The sequence below is a fragment of the Metopolophium dirhodum genome, chromosome 3 (assembly GCF_019925205.1).
Source record: "Metopolophium dirhodum isolate CAU chromosome 3, ASM1992520v1, whole genome shotgun sequence".
Classification (NCBI taxonomy): domain Eukaryota; kingdom Metazoa; phylum Arthropoda; class Insecta; order Hemiptera; family Aphididae; genus Metopolophium; species Metopolophium dirhodum.
The window spans coordinates 24,930,627-24,951,839 of record NC_083562.1 but is presented as its reverse complement, the minus strand read 5'-3'; the positions used below and the strand labels follow the sequence as shown (position 1 = coordinate 24,951,839).

The 21,213-nt window shown below is 29.4% G+C and overlaps 2 protein-coding genes across 4 annotated transcripts; both read left to right on the top strand.

The window, feature by feature from the left end:
- The first annotated feature begins 1,341 nt into the window (after positions 1-1,341).
- Positions 1,342-6,672, top strand: LOC132940357 (ATP-dependent RNA helicase p62-like). Of its 2 annotated transcripts, none has more exons than XM_061007903.1 (12): positions 1,342-1,500; positions 1,595-1,688; positions 3,267-3,482; positions 3,548-3,682; positions 3,786-3,897; positions 3,974-4,162; positions 4,743-4,922; positions 4,986-5,269; positions 5,857-5,918; positions 5,988-6,047; positions 6,109-6,330; positions 6,391-6,672. In XM_061007903.1, coding segments are annotated over exons 2-12 (1,551 nt in total). In that variant the 5' UTR covers positions 1,342-1,500; positions 1,595-1,686; the 3' UTR covers positions 6,480-6,672. The 2 variants fall into 2 exon arrangements, with proteins under 2 accessions (XP_060863886.1, XP_060863885.1); XM_061007902.1 differs by having other exon boundaries at positions 1,356-1,500; positions 1,571-1,688.
- Positions 6,673-12,035: 5,363 nt separating this feature from the next.
- On the top strand, positions 12,036-20,005 carry LOC132941202 (SNF-related serine/threonine-protein kinase). Of its 2 annotated transcripts, none has more exons than XM_061009143.1 (8): positions 12,036-12,683; positions 14,590-14,879; positions 14,966-15,075; positions 17,944-18,292; positions 18,377-18,481; positions 18,548-18,668; positions 18,731-19,468; positions 19,546-20,005. In XM_061009143.1, exons 1-8 carry the CDS (start codon positions 12,459-12,461, stop codon positions 19,792-19,794), a joined length of 2,187 nt encoding a protein of 728 aa, XP_060865126.1. In that variant the 5' UTR covers positions 12,036-12,458; the 3' UTR covers positions 19,795-20,005. The 2 variants fall into 2 exon arrangements, with proteins under 2 accessions (XP_060865126.1, XP_060865127.1); XM_061009144.1 differs by lacking the exon at positions 12,036-12,683 and adding an exon at positions 13,806-13,824.
- The last annotated feature ends 1,208 nt before the right edge of the window (positions 20,006-21,213 follow it).

Genomic DNA, 21,213 nt, shown 5'->3' with positions numbered 1-21,213 from the left:
TTGTTTAAATTATCTACCGATTTATATAAGTCAAATAATAAATACATTAATACTACTAAATCAATCATAATATAATAGTTATTATTATACTAGTATATAGACATATATAGTAGTATAGTACGAAAATACTAATTAGGGTAATCTAAAAAAGGCGTTTTGCTAGCGACCCTATTTCGTACAAATATATGGCCGGTTGCAGATAATTTGAGTTAGAGACCATTACTTTATAGGTTAAATATAGTCATATAGATAATACAAAGATGTTGATTTATTGATAGACCATAGTTGGATACTTAGATCAACACTTTATAGGTTATAGAGTAGAGTTTTTGTTTATAGTCTTATTGTCTTATGGAAAAGAGAACAAATATTATAACATATAATATAGCCATTAGAACTTATAAGTATTATTATTTATGCTCTTGGGAGGTGTTTCTTTGGTGGGTTATATTTTCCTGGTCTTTAGGGCCACCAACAGTAAGGTCTCATAGGAGAAATCCCTATATAATAGGGATATTATTATTGTTTAACATATATAATATATTGACATATGTTCGGATGTTCTCAATTACCTATATACATATTTGCCTCGGGGTATCTATAACATATATAGTCATAAATCATAATCTCATATAGATAATGTGTTTATTATATAATTCTTCATTATCTATATACTAGCTATATCTGTCATCTGTTGAGTGTTGAGCACGGCTATAGATACGGCTATAGATCTATATCCGTGGTGTTGAGTGGGCCAACATCGTTTGTGATTTTGATCTATGTATTATTTGAAAACGTAAATATTATATGATCAAAGCAAGCTCATATGAATCTTTTGCAAAAACAAATTCTTGGTAAAAAAAACTTTTCAGAAAGATAGATCTCTTCATTCCAACTCCCTTCCATGTATACACTTTACGTTTTATTGTTTTATAGTTGATTAAATTGTTCTACCTAGAGATATTAACAGTAATAACTTTCAACATTTCAAACTTTCAAAATACACATGGTTTTTATTCCTTCTGAAAAGTTGTAAAAACTGAGATTGAATAATGAATCATGAAGGTTCTTACTTTATTAATGACGAATGAGTAGAATGACGATGTATAATAATATAACCAGTAACCACGATGTAAATATAATATACATCGTATATATGATATATATATGTATGATATTATATACATCATTTTTTTAAGTGCATATGCATATTATAAGAAAAGTCAGGAACGTCTCTGATAGTTTGGGTTGGCAGCACTGTTCGAGTGTGGTACTACTGTGGTATTGCGCATGCGCATAACATAGTTGTACAAGGAAATACGTCATCGATCGACCGTCGTAGCCCGTGGGGTCGACGATCGAACATCGTTCTTTCTTTCGTTAACAGGCGTCGACGATACACTATACTTGTCGTCCAAACGAATTTTATTGTTCATTCCTAACCTACAGTCTCAACGACAATCCAACGTCGTCATCATATACCACGTTCTCTATTATATTGTAAGTATTGAACGTACAATTCCTGAACGTTCACTTTAGTTAAATTAATATCCGTTTACATTTAATTTAGTTTAATTTATAATGTTTGCTCAAGGCTTGAGAGTCGTCAGGTCCGCCATATTGAATCCACTACACGTCAAATCCATATCTAATCGTCAACAGTTGCTTACCGAAAAAATAACCATAATGTAAGTACAATTTTTAACTATTCATTAACATCGTGCTGCGTGGTTTACTAGTTTTCACGGGACGAGAAACTAAATTTAACTTGAGTTGTGTGGGTGTACGCGATGTTGTTTGTTATACATAGGTGGTGTGGAAACAATGTGGTTGGGTTCAGGGTTGGTTGTCGGGTTGAGGTTTTGCCTACCTTTTCGGTACTACCAAACTAATTACCACATTGGTTATAATTGTCTACGTCACTAAACGTATTTGGGCAACCGGTAAAATGTGCCCTTGAAAATTATTCACAAATATTGAATTGCGTTAGGTTAGGACTCGCTATTCTAACCTCAATTATTATTATGAAACTAACGAATGTCTACTTTCGTTAAAATTACTTACGTTAAAATTCCCTAGTACTGTCGAATGCATTTTTGGTTTGTACGATCAATTTATTAAAGCGTTTCATTTTCGTATGTATAGACGCATACTGGTATTGTAATTTAATCAATATTGCACGCTTTCTAAGACATTATTGTGCTGCTCTCTGGTGCTCGTTCCATTGACTAAGCATATATTTACTCGGAACTAAATCAATATAGCTAGGTTTCTTATACACCTGTACAAATTAAAACTAATATTTATTGAAAAACTTCCAACTATTTAAATAAACTATGTTTCATTAAATTCAATGTAAATAGGTTATGCATTTATTTATTATTATTTTGTATCCAACTTAATATATTATCGTGTATTAACCTAAATATTGTGCTCATAATTATCCCAGTAAGTAGGTTTGTAGATTTTTTTTTTTCAATGATTTTAATTAATTTCAATAGGTTTTTGTTTACATTTTTACTATTATTTTAGTAAATATGTAATTTTTGTATTCGGTACCACAATCATGTTTTCTTAACTCATTGATAGACAGTAACAGTAGCACTATAGCAGTCTTACTAATTTAAATCTTAATATGACCATGACTGGTATGGCAGTTTCCTTTCTTATGGCTTCACTAGATTGGAAATTAACTAGTGTCCTCTTGTAACTCGCAATTTGGGCAAAAAAAAAATTATTCTTAAAAATGTATGGATTATGCCCAATCAAAGTGACTACCAAATTGCAGTTATTATTTGCATAACAGCATTAGCAGTCATGTCCGTCAATGTAACATGTTCGACTGCGATGTCACTACATAACATGGTTAGCATGAGTAAGTAGTCGCCCATATATTCAGTGTCATCGAGTTGTTGACATGCACTAACAATCCCTTTTCTATCAAGTCTTTATTAGCCGTACACATTTGAAATTGCTCTACTGACTAACATATTATTAAGATCATGATAGCTATCTGCACGCGCTCATGTCAAGTCAACAATGTCGTACTTATTAATAAAGTTATCATCGTTCAGATATGAATTAATTTTATTGCATATTAAATTTAAACTTAAGATCATGATGTTATGATCTTTATCTTTGGTAATTCAAACTGTTATAATTTATTAAATTATCCCTATTATGACAATCGCTGCTTGTCATTTAATAATTTTTTTATTCATAAATTTTATGTTATGATATAATTGAATGAATCATTTATATTATAGGTCTTATGCAAGAAATGGTACAGGTGGCGGAAGAAGTAATGGTTCTTATGGAGGCCAACGATCATCATATGGCGGTGGTGGAGGTGGTGGTCGTGGTGGAATGGGTGGTGCCAAGAAAAACCCTGGTGCCAATTTACAAGCCCCCAACTGGGACCGTGTCCAACTAAGGCCATTTAAGAAAGAGTTTTATGTTCCTCATCCAACTATTGAAAGAAGGTAAGAAAATTATATAAATTTGAATTTCATGAAAGGTACTTACTACTTAATACACTTTTTTTTAGATCTTATGAAGAAGTGGATAAGTATAGAACTGGAAAGGATATCACCGTGATGAGCTCAGATAGGAGTCCTGTTCCTTATCCAATTCAACATTTTAAAGAAGCAAATTTTCCAGACTATGTTATGACTGTTATACGGTGAGACAATTTCTTATCTTATGGTATCTTTTTGATAATTTGTGCAACACTTATAAATAACTGATAATATACCAAAATTAACCTTTTATTTTTATGATTATAGGAATGAGGGTTTTACTGAACCTACGCCTATTCAAGCACAAGGTTGGCCTATTGCGATGAGTGGCAAAAACATGGTTGGAGTAGCCCAGACTGGTTCTGGAAAAACTTTGGGTGTAAGTTTTTCTTTTTTTATTGAAACTTAATAAATAAAAAAAAAATGTATCTTTAAAATTTGGATATATGTTGTAGTATACATTGCCAGCTGTAGTACACATAAATAATCAAGAGCCATTGAAAAAAGGAGATGGCCCAATTGCTTTAGTCTTGGCTCCAACTAGAGAGTTAGCCCAGCAAATACAAAAGGTTGCTGGATTATTCAATCAGTCCACATATTTACGGTCAACATGCATTTATGGTGGTGCTCCAAAATCACATCAGGTATAAATTACACTTGAAATGAGGTAATAAATTGATGACATTTAAATGGTCAATTTATTTATGCTTTCTATTTCTCAGTGTACTAATAATTGGTTGTTCTGTTTTTGTTCTTTGCAGGCCGCCATTTTGAAATTCGGTTTTGCAGAAACGGTTTTTTTATTACATAATGAAATAATAACGTAACCTTAATAACGCACAGTGTTTTTGGACCATGACTAATAATTATTATATTATTATATATAAGTCGTGTTCATGCATTTGGAGGCGCTGCAAACCGAATTTAAACAATTAAAATATTAATTGGCGGCCATTTATTTTTCGGTTCAAGTAACCGATACGTTTTCTTCCTATGAACTCTCATCCTAGATTCATTTCCTTAGACATCGGAAACTAAAATCGTCAGCATGTTACTTCTCGCAGCACTGAAACAACAGTAAGTTAAAGCTCATCAGTTTTGAACGAAGAGTTTTCAGTGCCTAGCGATGAATGCATTATGAAACTTTAATTCCTTACTTAATCAACAATTAAATTTGTAAATTTTTGTTTGTTACCTATTCTAAATTGTTAATTAAATTCATAGGCTAGAGATTTAATGAATGGTGTTGAGATTGTTATTGCTACACCAGGTCGTCTATTAGATTTCTTAGAATCTCGTGCAACCAATTTGCAACGTTGTACCTATTTAGTATTGGATGAAGCTGACCGTATGCTTGACATGGGTTTTGAACCTCAAATTAGGAAAATCATTCAACAGATTAGAGTAAGTTTTTATTAAACCTCTTGTTCTATTTACAAATCTTATCTATATTATTTATTGTTATAGCCTGACCGACAAGTTTTGATGTGGTCAGCCACATGGCCTAAAGAAGTTCAGAAGTTAGCAAATGATTTCTTAAGCGATTACATTCAATTGAATGTTGGTTCTTTAACATTATCTGCCAACCACAATATCTTACAAAATGTAGATGTTTGTCAAGAACACGAAAAAGAAGACAAATTAATGGATTTATTGCAAGACATTGCTAATATGGAAGAAAATAAAACCATTATTTTTGCTGAAACCAAACGCAAGGTGGATACAATCACACGTAAAATAACTAATATGGGGTAAGTCATCAATTATTTTCTTTGCTATTTATACATTAATTTTCATAATAAGGCTATATAATACGATGATGATTTTTTAAAAATAACATACTCTGTGTTGTTTAATTTGTCCTCTAAGAAGATCTGAATTTTTGGCCATTCTTTTATATTTAAGATACATGATGATTCTACTTAATAAGCATACTTTGTGTTGTTTAATTTGTCCTCTAAGAAGATCTGAATTTTGTAATTACCATAGGTTCCTGTCAATTAATTTTATCCTATGATACTTGTTTACGTTTTCTTTAGGATGCATGATGATCCAAAATGTTGTTAACGTACTTTGTGTTGTTTTTTGTCCTCTATGAAGATCTGAATAGCCTTTATTTTATATTAAAAAAAGGTACATTTTACTTAAAGATACATGATGATTCTACTTAATAAGCATACTTTGTGTTGCTTAATTTGTCCTCTAAGAAGATCTGATTAAATTATGAAATTTTAGGTGCAAAATTAGTATTTAGTATACATTTTTTTACTGTAGTTTTGGTTATATTTTTAATTTTAAAAACTGTTTTCTTATTTTAATATTGTATTTGGAATTAAAGGGCAAGAGCTGTTGGAATTCATGGAGACAAATCACAATCAGAGCGTGACCATGTATTGAAACGTATGTTGACTTAAAATATGTAAAAATATGTAGATATCGATTTAAAATAATGTTTAATTTATTTTTTAGAATTCAGAGGTGGAAGAGCTAATATTTTGGTTGCTACTGACGTTGCTGCCAGAGGTTTAGGTAATTATTTTGCTCATTATATTAAAGTTGTCATAGTCTTAATGATTTAATTTGTTTTTAGATGTCGATGATGTCAAATTTGTTATCAATTTTGATTACCCCAACAACTCTGAAGATTATATTCACAGAATAGGCAGAACTGGACGATCATCACAAAAGGGTACCTCATATGCATTCTTTACCCATTCCAACAGCAAACAAGCCAAAGACCTTGTAGCTGTTCTTACTGAAGCCAATCAACGTATTGACCCCAAATTAGCTGCCATGGCTGCACGTTCTTTCCGTAAGTTAACCTATTTTCTTTTGGTTTGATGTATTTATTCATTTTGTATTACTGTTTTAGCGAGTGGTGGTAACAAATGGTACGGCGGCGGCGGCGGTGGTGGAAACAGATCTTGGGGTGGTGGAAGACCAGCCCACAGAAAATTTTAAGTGTAAACAGTATTCAGTGTGTATTGAAATGATCAATTTTTCAAACTTGACTTCTGGTTGGATACGATTTTGTTTGATTTGTGTTGTAAAGTATGATTGTTCATTCCTCCTTATTCCATCCGTACAATTTCATAAATTGTATTTTAGAGATTTGACATTGGAATTAACTAATATTAAATGAGTTTTCTATTCATTTCTTTTTTTTATTTTTAAATCCTTTAGCTAAGAAACTTTGTTTTTTGGTGTTTCCGTAGTTTAAGAAATAATATAATATTTCTAACGTGTGTAAGTAAATAATTTATAAAGATTAAGTAAATTACTCATTAGGTTTCTTACTTTTATAAATTACAATTCCTAAAGAGTAGTAATATAAACAACTTAGTGAACTTATCAATTGTAATTTACATGAGTATTAGCTTAGTGCTTTCTATCAATATTTTTTAATTATTTAATATTTTAACAAGTTTGTATCCATTTTTCATTGTAAATGGAATTTTCATCAATGATTAATTGTATGTTATGTAACTACTAGTTTCTAACATAAGTTATATTATTACAAACACATAAATATTTTACATTTATTAAATATAATTGATAATTGTCTCTCTCTAAACTAAATATTCTGCTGTAATATTAGTTATCAAATTTGTTCATGTAAGGTGAATATATTTTAATAAAATATATTAATTTTAATTATTTGTGTTTAATTACATGGGTGGTGTTATCAATGTTTAAAGTTGATCATTATGTATGTAATATTGTGGTCAAAAATTTAAGGCGTTGTGATCTGCTTCTATTGATCAAACTGAACACAGTTTACATCTAATATTATGAGTGAGTGCTAACTGTCCTAAACCTTACAACTAGTTCTATAATTTAAGAACTTAAATATGTCCATATAACTTTTATACAACTATAACAATATAATATATTACAGCCAAACGGAGTTGTTATAAGGAGTTACACGTAGTATTCTGTACCAAACTGCAATCTATGTTATGTCTCATACTCTTACCTCATACCTTGTTATTGTTATTGAGACTAGCTATTTTTTTTATTATCGGCTTTGTAGTGAACGGTGGTATATAGTATACTAGTATTTATCTTTTGAAATAATTTAAATTTGACCAATTTGGGACTATCTGTGTAGTACGAAAAATTGAATGTTTTGGGGACTGCTCTAAATGTTAACTATTAACCAACTGTGTATAGTAATATTTCAACAAATGTAATCTGTTTAATGACATTCCATTCTGGCAATACAGGTTAAGAAAATGTAATACAACATTCCTAGTAAATTGTTACAGTATAAATTAAAGACAAAGTTGGGCGTATATCCACAGTAAATTTTTATAAGCGTTTGAACATGTTTTTGCTAAGGTATAGCGTATTGGTAATAGATAAAAAAAAAACTGTTAAAAACGCAATGATAATGTAATATAGAAATAACGGACAACATAAAATAAAATATACCAGATGATTGGTAGATAAATCATCAACAATTGAATACTCTCATTTTTTTAGATATTTTATTAAATTTTTTTAATTATTGGTTTTGTGATATAAAATCACAATGCTTTTAACACGAAATAAGACAGTTTATTATAGTAATTAAATTAAAGAGCGGACTGAGGCCCAGGTGGGTACAAGTTTTAAAACTACCAAACAAGAGACTTATGTTACAATTTTTATTTTAAATAAAATAACTTTAAAGGAACTTATGACTAAATTAAAAAATTTGTAAGTTTATACTCATCTAAATTTAACATAATAAATAAAACAAGTTACTTCAATGTTCTTAATTTAAATACTATTTTTAATACTAATTACTTTTCTTGTTTTATAAAATAAATAAATTACTAAGTGTTCTGGAACTTCTATCCAATAGCATCTATTGACATGTATGTCGTTACACAATAAATTCCGAAAATGTATCTAAAATAACTTTTATAGCCTTCGAGGCTGCAGTTGGGTTGTTCCAGTTGTTTTTTTTTGTAAACAGTTGTTATATTGCAGTTGCGTACGCAAGATTTTTCAATGGAGAGGGGGGCTTGAAAATTAGTTACAATTTTATTTTGTCCAGTCTAATAACTTCAGACGTTTATTTGAGGTATTTTAAATTTTTGTAACTCCTCAACTTTTCTGGTAGAAAAAAAATACTCGGATCATAAACTTAGATGCCAAAAGTATGTTTTTGGAAGCAAATTGGATCTAGTTTGTACTTTTAGACGGTCGAAATTGAAAATGCTCAGTATACTTTTTAAAATAATCAGAGAAAAAAAATTAAAATGTATTAAAATTGTTTGGTAAACAACTTGGTTATACTGTCCTCACTTGCATTGTATTTGATTAATTAAATTTTTTTTTTCTATAAATGTCAATAAAATATTGTTTATCCGGATAACGAAATATGCTGTATTATTATAAATAACTTATGTAGTTTGTTATGTCTATTGAATATTTGAATCAACACATCTGGGAAGAGTATTATGAGTACACTACAGTACACCTACACGGATATATTTGTTGTCTCCGTCTCACAAGTGCGTTACATAGCATATGTTACACTCAGCAGATCACGTTTAGCTCAGTTAGTGTAAACATTAGAGTGAATTGACCCCTTACAAAATAATAATTTTAAGGTAAGATTAGTATCTAGGCATCACATAGGCTTTTTGATATATTTTAATTTTAAAGTTAGTTATAAGTATATTTTTTAGGGGGGCTATACCTCACCACTCAATTGCCACATATGATTTCATTTATGATTGGCATTTATTATCCATTATAGGATAATAAGATTAGGTACATCGGTAATCGGTATGTATATTTATATACATTGATACACACCTCCTCAATTTAGTATTGACAATTGTACATAGTGCATGTTACAATAATTATACCATTTTATCCACGGACTAAGATATATCTTAGTCCGTGATTTTATCCTAAGAGGACGCCTTCAAATTACTCCGGCATGTGTATTGTGTTGTCTACGTCTTACAAAATATGTACAACTTAGAAGTTAGAACTATAGAGAAAACTGTTTTGAGCCGGACAACTATATAAGTACTCCCTGTGTATTTGGATGTAGTAGAATTACCAAAATTCTACAACGCCACAGAAAATAACTATATCTGAGTCATAGCGTTTTTATTTTTTTGGTTACCCACTATAACCAATAATTTTTATAATAAAATTTAAAATACTAATATTTTCAAATTGATAACTTTAATTGTCTTTATATGTCATCCAAATAATAAAATCATTACGACACCGATAAAGTTCTAGTCCCTAGGACATGTCACCCCCCTAGACAAATGTGAAATGATTGTAATTTTTTGGTTATTGTAAGTAATAAACTATTTTTACTGATTATATTAGCATACATGACATATAACATAGGTACATCGTTTATCTATGTTGAGTATTTATTTTCTGTTATTTAATAAAATCAATTTGGTTGGTTCTAAATGAACTATAGTTAGGTATTTTTTTATGATATTGTCACCTCCATATGTTCTGATTGATGGGCGCCCTTGCTATGTATTGTGGATTTTTTGTAATGCTACTATTAATACAGAGGGATTATAGACTATATATAGTTGTCTAGCTCAGTTGTCCAAATAGTTCTATGTTGACATACTTTGTAAGTTGGAGACGTTTATGGGTGTAGCACCCTCTTAAGTGTTAACTGTTAAGTACGTACCTAATGGCTAATAGCTTGTAAATTTGTAACTGCTATTATTATACTTTATACACCTATTTTAAGTGTAAATGGTGATAAATAAATTAACTTAATATATTGGAGGGATGTGACCCAACAATGTGCCATTATACTGCATATCGTATTGATATGTATTCCTTTAATTTCTTTCATAATATTAGTCATTTTTTTACTGCAATTTTAAAATGTGTTAATTATATAGGTATAAGTTTTATTGTTTTTCTATATGTAAATTAACAAACTTGATGTTAATTGGAATAGTAAAATTATTTGATTAGGTATCAAAAGGTTTATCCCGTATATTTAATAAAATAAATAAATACAAATGCCTTACAAATTATGTACCTACTCTAAAATATGAGATATAATAGGCTAATAAATTACTACCTAGTACCTATCTACTTTTTGCGGAAGAAAAGTGTTGAATGTTTTTATTTTTCATATTTGAAAGTACAATATTTCGTCCTTGAACAAAAACTCAATAAAAAGTTATCGATGATGACAACGTAAATAGTGTCTTGTTAATGATACATTTATTAGCAATCAATTTTCCAGTACAATTGTACAAATGTATTATATTTAATGATATAGTTTTCAAAAGCGTCAGCTGTCAGATATAACAAACAAAAAACTGAGATTTAGTGTAACTCTAAAAAAACAACCAAATTGGTATACAAGGACATAAAAATCTGTAATTGCTCCAAAAATTCAGCGTAAAAACCGCATATTTTAAAATAAAATGCTGAGTCACATGGTAAACTATTATACCATAATATGACTCGCTGTGCATGCGCAAAATCGTGGACTTCATTTTAGGCTATAACTTCGAAACTTCCTACCGCCAAATTCTAACTTTCAAGGGCACCCATTAGGGAGTGCAATGAGGTGACATGTCACCTCCCTAGACAAATGTAAAATTATCTTAATTTTTTGTAGTTGTAAATAATAAACTATTTTTACTGATGATATTATAATACATGATATATTAGTATATTACAAATAGGTATAATACATCGTTTATCTATGTTTTGTATTTATTTTGTGTTATTTAATAAAGTCAATTTTGTTGGTTCTTAGTTATTTTTTTGTATGATATTGTCTCCCCCCCCCTCCCACTAGATTCTGATTGATGGGCGCCTTTGCTGACTTTACTATCGTTTACACCTGAGACCCCTAGGCGCAAATAGCGTTTGGGATTTGGAGGGGCTAAAGCCTTACTTCGATAATATTCAATAAGCTTAAAACAAAATCTAGGAAATGCATGGGGGCTATGGACATTTTTTTAGAGGGGGGCTTAGCCCTTAAAGCCCCCCTCCCCTATTTGCGCCTATGCTAAGACCTGACTAGTAACTACATAGGTTTAAAAAAAGGGTGTCCGGTAAAGTATCAAAATACTATTGATAATTATCGTCAAGTTTATATTGTATTATAATAAGACGTGGATCGTGGGTGTAAAAAATGGGTAAGGGCGTTAAGGCCCCCCTCATTGGCTGTGTTGACCTTAGAATTTTGTCAAGATTAATAAAAAAAATAAAAAGTGTAAATAAAAGACATTGTAGTAGTATTTTTTGTATTTTTTTGTGAGACTTAGCCTCCCCCTCTATACAAAATATCTGGCTACGCTACTGCTGTGATGCATAGATAATAGATATATTTCTCTTTATTATTTATGGATTTCATTTAAAATCCCTGGGTGTGACGTCTTCTTAATGGTCGTATGGTTCGATCACAGAATAATTATTTTGTGGTTCGGTCCTGTTTCATGAGTGGCCGTGAGAGCGCGCATGTGATAGCCCCCAGTTTCTTATCAGCATCCATTCCATTTTCATAAGAATCTTCACGGACGGTGTCGGCGGTCTAGCGAGCGCCGAGGCCGAGCACCAGCCACTTGCCACTAGCTGCTGGCGTCTGGCTGTGGCCTGTGACTAACTATTATTAATATTTGTCGTTTATACTTTTATAGTGGTAATAAATAATAATACCGTGGTAGTCGTAACTGTGCGTTTGTCGTGTGATTACTTTTGTGTCGACGAACAAAAAACTATCGATACCAAAACCGTCGGCGTCAATCCGACGTAAAGAAGAACGTTGTTTAACTTTAGGGGTGGCATGCCAGAAGGGTCGTTCGCGAGACGACGATGGACGTCCTAACAAATCACGATTGTTTCCGTCCGAAACGTTGAGGAGCCGCCTGTCCCGGTAGATAGGTGGTTGTGGTGGTCGTCGGGGTGTGTCTGTGGATCTCACGGACGATGCAACACAGTAGCGGCGTGATCGGCAAACCGGACACGGTCAGACCGGCCAAGCATAATGGTGGCAACATCGCTGGTATGTACGACTTGGAGCAGACGCTCGGTAAAGGTCACTTTGCCGTCGTTAAGATGGCCAGGCATGTGTTCACTGGTGAACAGGTAGCCGTCAAGGTGATTGACAAGAACAAGCTGGAAGAAGTCTCTCGTAATCATCTTTACCAGGAGGTGAGTTCCATTGGGTTGTATGATTGTTGCAATTGTGTTCTTTTACGTATGCATGGTCCCGATACAGTGCTTTGCCGAGACATTGCTATTGATATTGTTATCGCCTTAAGTCTGTAAAATGACACGTCTGTTTTACCATAACCACTATTGCGATGTGGTCAAGCTCACCGCTTATATGATTGACATAATATATAGTATGGGTACTAAATTAGGTACATTTTTGTTTTTGAACCAACTATGTATTAACTATTATTCTATTAACTTTCTATCTTTTTATTGAGTAATTATTTATTAGTTAAACATAGTTGTAAAAATATTGCTACAATTATGCTGTTAATCAGAAAATATTATAATTTTATATATTTAGCTATACAGGTACTAGAAATATTGTCTACATCAACGTCCTATGATGTTTAGAACAAATGTATCTTTGGTATCTAAATAGTATTTAATTATTTAAAATTTGATGTAGGTATCAATAATTATAAACAATTTATCATTTTAATATTCTTTTATACACAAAGTAAAGTATTATCTATTTAAAGTAATTTTATTATTTATTGATTTCAGAGATAAGTGAATTCAATAATTTTTATTCTATGTTGTATAGATAGGTATTGTAATTTATATTTTTATTGATAATGAATTACAAAATATGAATTACTAGTTATAAGTATCTATTGTGTAACAAATTAATATTCTTTTGCAATTATAATTAGGTATTTATCGTTTTAGCATTAGATATATTATTGACAAGTTTTCAACAAGTACCTATGTAGTTAATTGTACTAACTTCTGTAGATACTAGATAAGTTAAAAAAAAATATTTAAGTGTGTGAATATTGTTACCAAATGCTTTAGATATGATTGTTTTAATCTTGTTACAACTGCTATCTTTATTACATAAGCAGGTACTTTTAATTTTTAATAAGTATGATATGAATAATAAATAATAATTTAATTATTAATGAATATATTTATAAATAGTGCCTATATTTTTTAATCAATCAGAGTAGTTCATTTTTATCAGTGTCAAATATATTAAAGTCACTAATCTAAAAGTTCAATTTTGTTGAATTTAATATTCTTTATGACAATTATTTATTTTAATAATATTATAAAAAATGTTTACTACTTATAGGTAATTAATTTAATTGTTTATAATTCAAAATGTAATATGTATTCTCATTATAATTTATGATATATATATCATGATAATGATTAATGACATTTAAAATATAATTTCAATGTTCACAGATGGTCATTGGGATGGTTGTTAATATGGCTTAAGGGGGAAGGTCACACCTATCCTAAAAGCATAAAATGACACTATAATAACCATTTTGAAGAACTTAATTTCATCTGATTGTTTTCAAATAAAGTTTTTTGAAACTGTCACATCATGTACTTTGCTTCTTGTACAATAGATTTGCAAAGTGAGGTTTCAAAATATTATTATACCATTTTGAATTTAAAAAAAAAAATGTATAATGTGACAGTTTCAAAAAACTTTATTTGAAAACAATCTGATGAAATTAAGTTCATCAAAATGGTTTTTACCATAGCATATTTTTACGCTTTTATTGGAATCCCCTGTATGTAAAGGACAGGAGTGACCTTCCTCCTTAACAAATTTATTTTATATATTTAGAAATTTTCGTTTTAAAATTAACTTATAACTTAATTTTAATGAATGCTATAAAAATGCATAATTTATTAGAATAATTTATATATCATTAAAAATAATTAGGTGCCTACAATTAACCTAGTGCATCTATACCTTGATTTTTTAATTAAGTAGTGACAGAAAATAAATTTGGTATAGTAGGTTAATGATATAAGTGTTTATTTATGATTAATTTTGGTTAACATTATGGACAAAAGTATTAAGAAAATTTTTTAACAGGTTCGATGTATGAAACTAGTGCAACATCCTAATGTTGTGAGATTATATGAAGTGATTGATACACACAGTAAATTATATCTCATACTTGAGTTAGCTGACGGTGGAGATTTATATGATTACATTATGCGACATGAAGGCGGATTGTCTGAGCAATTGGCTTGTGAATATTTTGCACAAATTGTACGAGCAATATCATACTGTCACAAACTGCATGTTGTCCATAGAGATTTGAAACCTGAAAATGTGGTATTTTTCGAAAAACAAGGAATTGTTAAACTTACAGATTTTGGGTAAGTTGAGTTGTTTGTTTTATAATTGCAGCATAATATTGTTTATTGTTTAAATATTTTGAAATTAACAAAAATATTTCTTATAGTTTTAGCAATACATTTTGTCCAGGTCAACAATTGGAAACGTCATGTGGTTCATTGGCTTATTCAGCTCCTGAAATTTTGATTGGGAATTCATATAATGCTACTGCTGTTGGTGAGAACAGTGTTTTATTTTATTGTGATTTCTTGTAACTTTAATTCGACCAAACAGAAGAAATAGCGTGATTTTTCTTATAAATGTTGGGGATTTAAGTGTCACTGATGAGCGACTGCTTGCTCACGCAACCACAATTTTATTCTTCTCTCATCACATACTATATTGATTATGCAGTATATGTATAGACCAGCATTTCTTAAACTTTTTTATTCATGGAACCCATTTTTATGTCCACTTTTATCGTGGAACCCCTACTTTTATTTTTTATCTTTTTTTATTTAGCTTTCAACAGTAAGTCATTATTGCTCGAAAGTTAGAACCCATACTTTGATTCAATAATTTTAATATGTTATCTTATGTAAGGATTATTTGCAATAAAAATTATAATAATTGCCTTAAATAATGTGTACACACTATTCTGTGATTAATTCAAAAAAATATTTTAAATAACAGACAATAACAGGATTTCTAAATTTTAATGGAATGGGTGAAATTACTTTTTACTATTACAAATATTCTTAATGTTGGGTTTTATTGATAAAAGTTGTATTCTCATATTAGGTTTGGCATCAAGCCTGTTGCGGTATTTTGTTTTTGTTGATACATAGGTGGTGAACCCCGTTTCACACATATAAATGGTTGCAAATGGTAAATGTACCAACATGGCCTTTTGTGACGATTGAGGATCTTTTGAAATGAACCAACATTTAACACAGATCGATTTTTAATTTTAAAAAAAAAGCACTTAGTTACGTGGAATCCTGAGGTTCGCGGAACACAGTTTAAGAAACGCTGGTATAGACTATAGATTGTATAAAATACTCTATAATACTCGTATAATAATAATAAAAAAAAATGCATATGTTCGCTATAATAATGGGATGATGAGATGCCAGTTAAAACGGCGAAAGGCAAAATTACAAAATGATTTATCAATGATAACAATAATAACAAAAATTAAGAAATTATATTCGATATATTTTTCCAAAACAAGATAAAATAAAATTTAAATTACCTCTTGTAATTTCATAAAACTAAATTTAAATTTGATATGACCAATTATGGACAATACCCATTAGGTAGTCTAGTTTGTTCCTATTTTTGTGGTCATTAATTTAGTATTTAACTGTATCCCTTTTGCGTTTTCTAGACTGTTCGATCGATATACCAGCCTCTATATCATTACTATTTCAAACATTTAATTAACCTTTGTACTGATTGTGTTAGTTTATGAATGCCGGTCATAATTTTCTAGGACCTGTAAAATATAACTTCGGAAACTTAATTTATATTGGTCTAACCACCGGGTTCATGTAGTGGGATCGCTAACCATTTACTTTACTGGATATGATTAGGTATACATATCACCAACCTCTTGGTTTGAAAAAAATGAAGGTGTATTATTATAATTTGGTTGCACTTAATGATAACAAAATTTGAAAAGTTTGACACTAATTAATATAAAGACTTAAGGATATGATATGACACTGATACAGTTCATACAATGGAACACTTGGTAATGGTTAGGTTCATCGACATCTTACCTTTATTACGTGATCCAAGTCCCAAAAGTACAAAATTACATTAATTTTATAGTGTTATTATTACTTAATATAATATATACATTCTTATGAAAATAATTCCTTACTTTTTGCTATTTTTTTTTTCGTTCATGTCACATAAACTTAAAAATGAACTATTAAATGATAAAAGTCATGATAGAAGTTCATCATGTTTTATCACTTCCATCATGATAAAAGTTAAAAAAATATTAATTAATTAACTAGTTATTAGTATCTGTAATAACAAAACAACGTGTTTTGTAGCATGGAATGTACTCACACATATGTTCATAACTCTCAGTATTGCTTTAATGATCAACATGGTATTTAAACTTTTTATAGTAATAGGTGGCAAGTTTTGTTGTTAGGTCGGGACAAAGCAGTAGAAACAACATTGTCATGGGTTTTAATATTGGTACAGGTATTATAAAATGTTTGCATTGTTCAGCCAGAACTTTAAATGTTAAAAATATTAAGTTTATAATTTTATAATAGTATTACTAATTAAAAATAGTCAATATTTATTTTATTAACATTCTTGTCCAGGCATTTTGCATATATTTACTTTAATTTTTTTAAGTCTATGTACAATTAAAGCATTATTAATGTTTCAGTATGTATCTGAATATTTGATTTATTTATTTTTACTTTTACAATCTCTGATATGATATATTTTTATTTTATTTAATCAAATCACTGTAGATACATAAGATACCTATTTAGAAATGTATAATGATGTACTCTGTTATTTGTTCTATCAAATATAATAATTGTGGATAATATGTTAATTGACTATCATTATGATACTCAATCAATACTATAAGTAGAGTACAGATTTGTATGCATTAAAGTATAAAAATATGACACATAATATTCAGTCAAAATCTTGAAAATATACAACAAATATCTAAGAAAAAATACTTTTATTGAATAATAAAGTAAAAAAGTGCACAATTTTAATTATTATTAGTTTATAAATTGAGGTGGAATTAAAATAATTTAAAATAAGTTAAACAACTTATAATTAGATATCTGCCTAGTAAACTTATCTTTATTTAAATTACTATTTAGTAACTACAAAATAAAATTTTTGAATTTTCTACTTGACTAAAGATTATTAAAAGTTTTTTTTAATTTTCGCTTTAATATGAAATAACCATTAAATATGCTGCAATATAAAAAAAAAATCTTTAAGAAGTTTCAAACTATTATGATCCATAAAGATTACTGATAAAAATCCATTCTCTAACTTTAAGTTATACAATTAATATTAATATTTTTTACATAATATATTGTGTTGTAGATATTTGGTCGTTGGGTGTAATTTTGTACATGTTGGTATGTGGTGAAGCACCATTTCATTCAGCTAACGACAGTGAAACTTTAACAATGATTATGGACTGTAAGTACAAAGTGTCCAGTCACGTGTCTGAAGAATGTAAAACACTCATTGGTCGCATGCTTGTGCGAAATCCTGAGAAACGAGCTAATCTTGATGAGATCGCTGCAGATGTTTGGTTGAAAGATGTCAAAGTGATAAATGATGATGAGAGTCCGTTGGTGTCTAAACAATTAATTAACGAAGACGACCATGCATTAATTGTTCAAAAAATGATTAGTGGAAAAATTGCAACTAAAGAACAAATTGTAGAGTAAGCTGGCACCCTATAATTTTTTTTTTATCATTATATTCAAATATATTTAATCTAGAATTAATATTTTTATTATTATTTCAGTGCTCTAGATAAAAACGAGTATAATCATATTACGGCTACTTATTATTTACTTGCAGAAAGAAAATTGAAGTCGGCAACACCAAAAAAATATCAAACTAGTAAAAAGTAGATGTTTTATATTTTCTTAATATTTTTCTCATTTGTTTTTAATTTTTTTTTTTATTTTTCCAGTGATATTAATGTTTCTCAGTTAAAAGTAGATGATAATTCCAATAAAAAAAATGATTCGGTGGTTGTCAATGTTGCACCTAAATCTGCTACATTAGTATCATTGCATTCTGATCGTCCTAAAGTAATAAGACTAATTCATCTGATTATGAACTATTTTTAATAGATTGGTTGTTGATTTTACAGAGAACACGGAAGTGTAGTGTTGTAGTTGAAGAAGAAGATGAAAAGGAAGACGAGGAAGAGGATGATGATAACACTTCGTTAAATCGAAGGGGTTCTCGGTCGGAAGGAAAATTGAATACAATAGCTTCTGAACTACAAACAAAAAAACTTTCGATCACTGAAATACATGAAACAAATCCAACATCTGTTTCTGTTGCATCTAACAAAATCCCACCACCCTTTGTGTCTTCTCACAGTTCACCACAGCTACTTCTCGATGATAAGCAAAATAGAATTGGCAATTATATAACATATGAACAAAGACGAAGCAAAATGCATAAAAATCGTACAGCATCCTGTAGCAGCTCCGAAACTAGTGATGATGATACTGATGGCCGTAAAAAGCGAGGCAGTAGTAGGTCACTAGCTTCGTTTAAAGGTAATGATAAGGATCCTGATAACGATGGAATGGGAAATTCTGGTGGGCAAGGGACAGAGCCATCACAAGAACATGACACTGATATCCAAAAAAGAGATGAGAATAGCGAAAATAAAACAGAAAGACCAAGTGGAAGTACTGCAGGCAGACGACGATGCATTAGCGCGAATGTCAGAAGTCGAAGGGGTAGATCAGCTGAAACTAGATTAAGAGAGAGTCAAAGTTTGAATCGTATCACTGAAGTCCAAGAATCTGAAGTAAACACTCCCAGTTCAACTGCTAACTGCGACAATTTTGAATTCATCAACAAAAGCTGTCAGGTGAGAAAATTAATTAGTTAATATTTGCTCTGAGGAATTTTGAGTCAAATTGTTTACATGTATTGTATTTATTTTAGTTGTCTGTAAACAATACCACTGCTGATAAAAACCCTGCAACCATATCAACTTTACCCCAGTATAAAAAACACCAGACGTCCAAACGCATCTCTTTGTTTAGTAAGTATTTGAATTTACAAAAAAAACTGTGTACGCAAATTCTGTTTAGCAAGAAAAACACCGATAACCGTTTGTATAAGGCAAAATCATGTTCAGAAATGGCTAACTCCAAAATTGCTATAAGAGAAGTGAGCGCGGACAGGTGTTGATCCCATCTCAAGCACCGCACAACAAATGTATTATTATTTAGTCTAGGTGTATTATGTCAAACAATATTTTAATTTATTACTTTTTACCATTGAATTTCCACAAGAATATTATTTCATAATTTGTACTGCTCCTATTGCTGATATCACATCATATGATAACAGTGATTTTTATTTAATTTTGACTTGCAACACAATATTCCCTGAAAACTAATCTATTACTGACTAAATATATTTTCTATTATAATTATTAACTTGTTTTAGTTTAGAAATATTTTTTCTTTAAGAAAATTAAATATGTTAATTTTTAACCAAAGTTAATTTTTACATGCATATATTTTTATACATGAGACTTGCTTAAATGTGCAGTACAATTATTAAGACGCACATTGAACTATTTGTTTTTTGTTTTTAAGTTTTTAGTCAATACCAAATTGTTATTATTTTTGATTGTGTAATATATTGAATATATTGGTTGAAAGGAGAAACAATAAGATTTTACTAGATAATTAAAGAAATCAGACTAGTCAATTTTACCCTCAATAAAGGTCACAAAGAAATCAATTTGTTTTATATATTATTTTATGTAAATTGTTGTTTAATTATTATTATTTCTTTTTGATTAATGTTTAAAATTAAAATATTTAATAAATAATATCTCTATAGTTGAATTTTACATAAGTAGATAATATTTACTATATAATATCAATGTATTTTATTGTTTTTCACAAAACACTTTTATTTCTGTTTATTGGTTGTGAATTAAAATACTTAACGGTGAACATAAATATTATATCATGATAACCGTTCTCTAAGCAGAATACCATCAATACTAACAACAATAAAATACATTTTCTTTTTACCATGGGCATAAATGTTAGAAAAATAGTGCCATATTTATTATATATACATTAATAATTATATATAATATATAGATAAGTTAATTATTGTTTAACATATTAATTTTGTATACCAAAAACTATAATATGTTATTATAAACACTAAACAAAGTATAAGTGTGCAATATATTTACTATATATATTTTAGAAATTTGAAATACATTAAAGTTGACAATCGAAGGTTATAACTTTTTTTGTTACACTACCATATTATATTGATTTAAATTTTGTTTTTAATTCAATGAATATTAGTTTAAAATAACTGGCAAATATTAAACTACTGTAACGGTAATAAATACTGTTCCATATTCAAATGTTTTCTTTATATTTATTAGTCGCATTGTTTATGTTTTGTATTATTACTATAGTAACTATTTTCAATAATAATATAACATATTTTTTTTTTATTGAAGTGAGCATTGTGAACTCATAACATTATGTTTGATGCAAGCTACGAATATTGATTATGTTTAAACGAAATTTAACTGGTTGTGATTATTATGGAATTAGAATATATTAATAT

Excerpts from the sequence above, each read along its gene's own strand:
- LOC132940357 (XM_061007902.1), top strand. The coding sequence starts at position 1,582 with ATGTTTGCTCAAGGCTTGAGAGTCGTCAGGTCCGCCATATTGAATCCA. Across the intron at positions 6,048-6,108 it reads CGTTGCTGCCAGAGGTTTAG|ATGTCGATGATGTCAAATTT; the intron begins GTAATTATTTTG and ends ATTTGTTTTTAG. Across the intron at positions 6,331-6,390 it reads CATGGCTGCACGTTCTTTCC|CGAGTGGTGGTAACAAATGG; the intron begins GTAAGTTAACCT and ends TTACTGTTTTAG.
- LOC132941202 (XM_061009143.1), top strand. The coding sequence starts at position 12,459 with ATGCAACACAGTAGCGGCGTGATCGGCAAACCGGACACGGTCAGACCG. Across the intron at positions 12,684-14,589 it reads GTAATCATCTTTACCAGGAG|GTTCGATGTATGAAACTAGT; the intron begins GTGAGTTCCATT and ends ATTTTTTAACAG. Across the intron at positions 15,076-17,943 it reads ATATAATGCTACTGCTGTTG|ATATTTGGTCGTTGGGTGTA; the intron begins GTGAGAACAGTG and ends ATTGTGTTGTAG.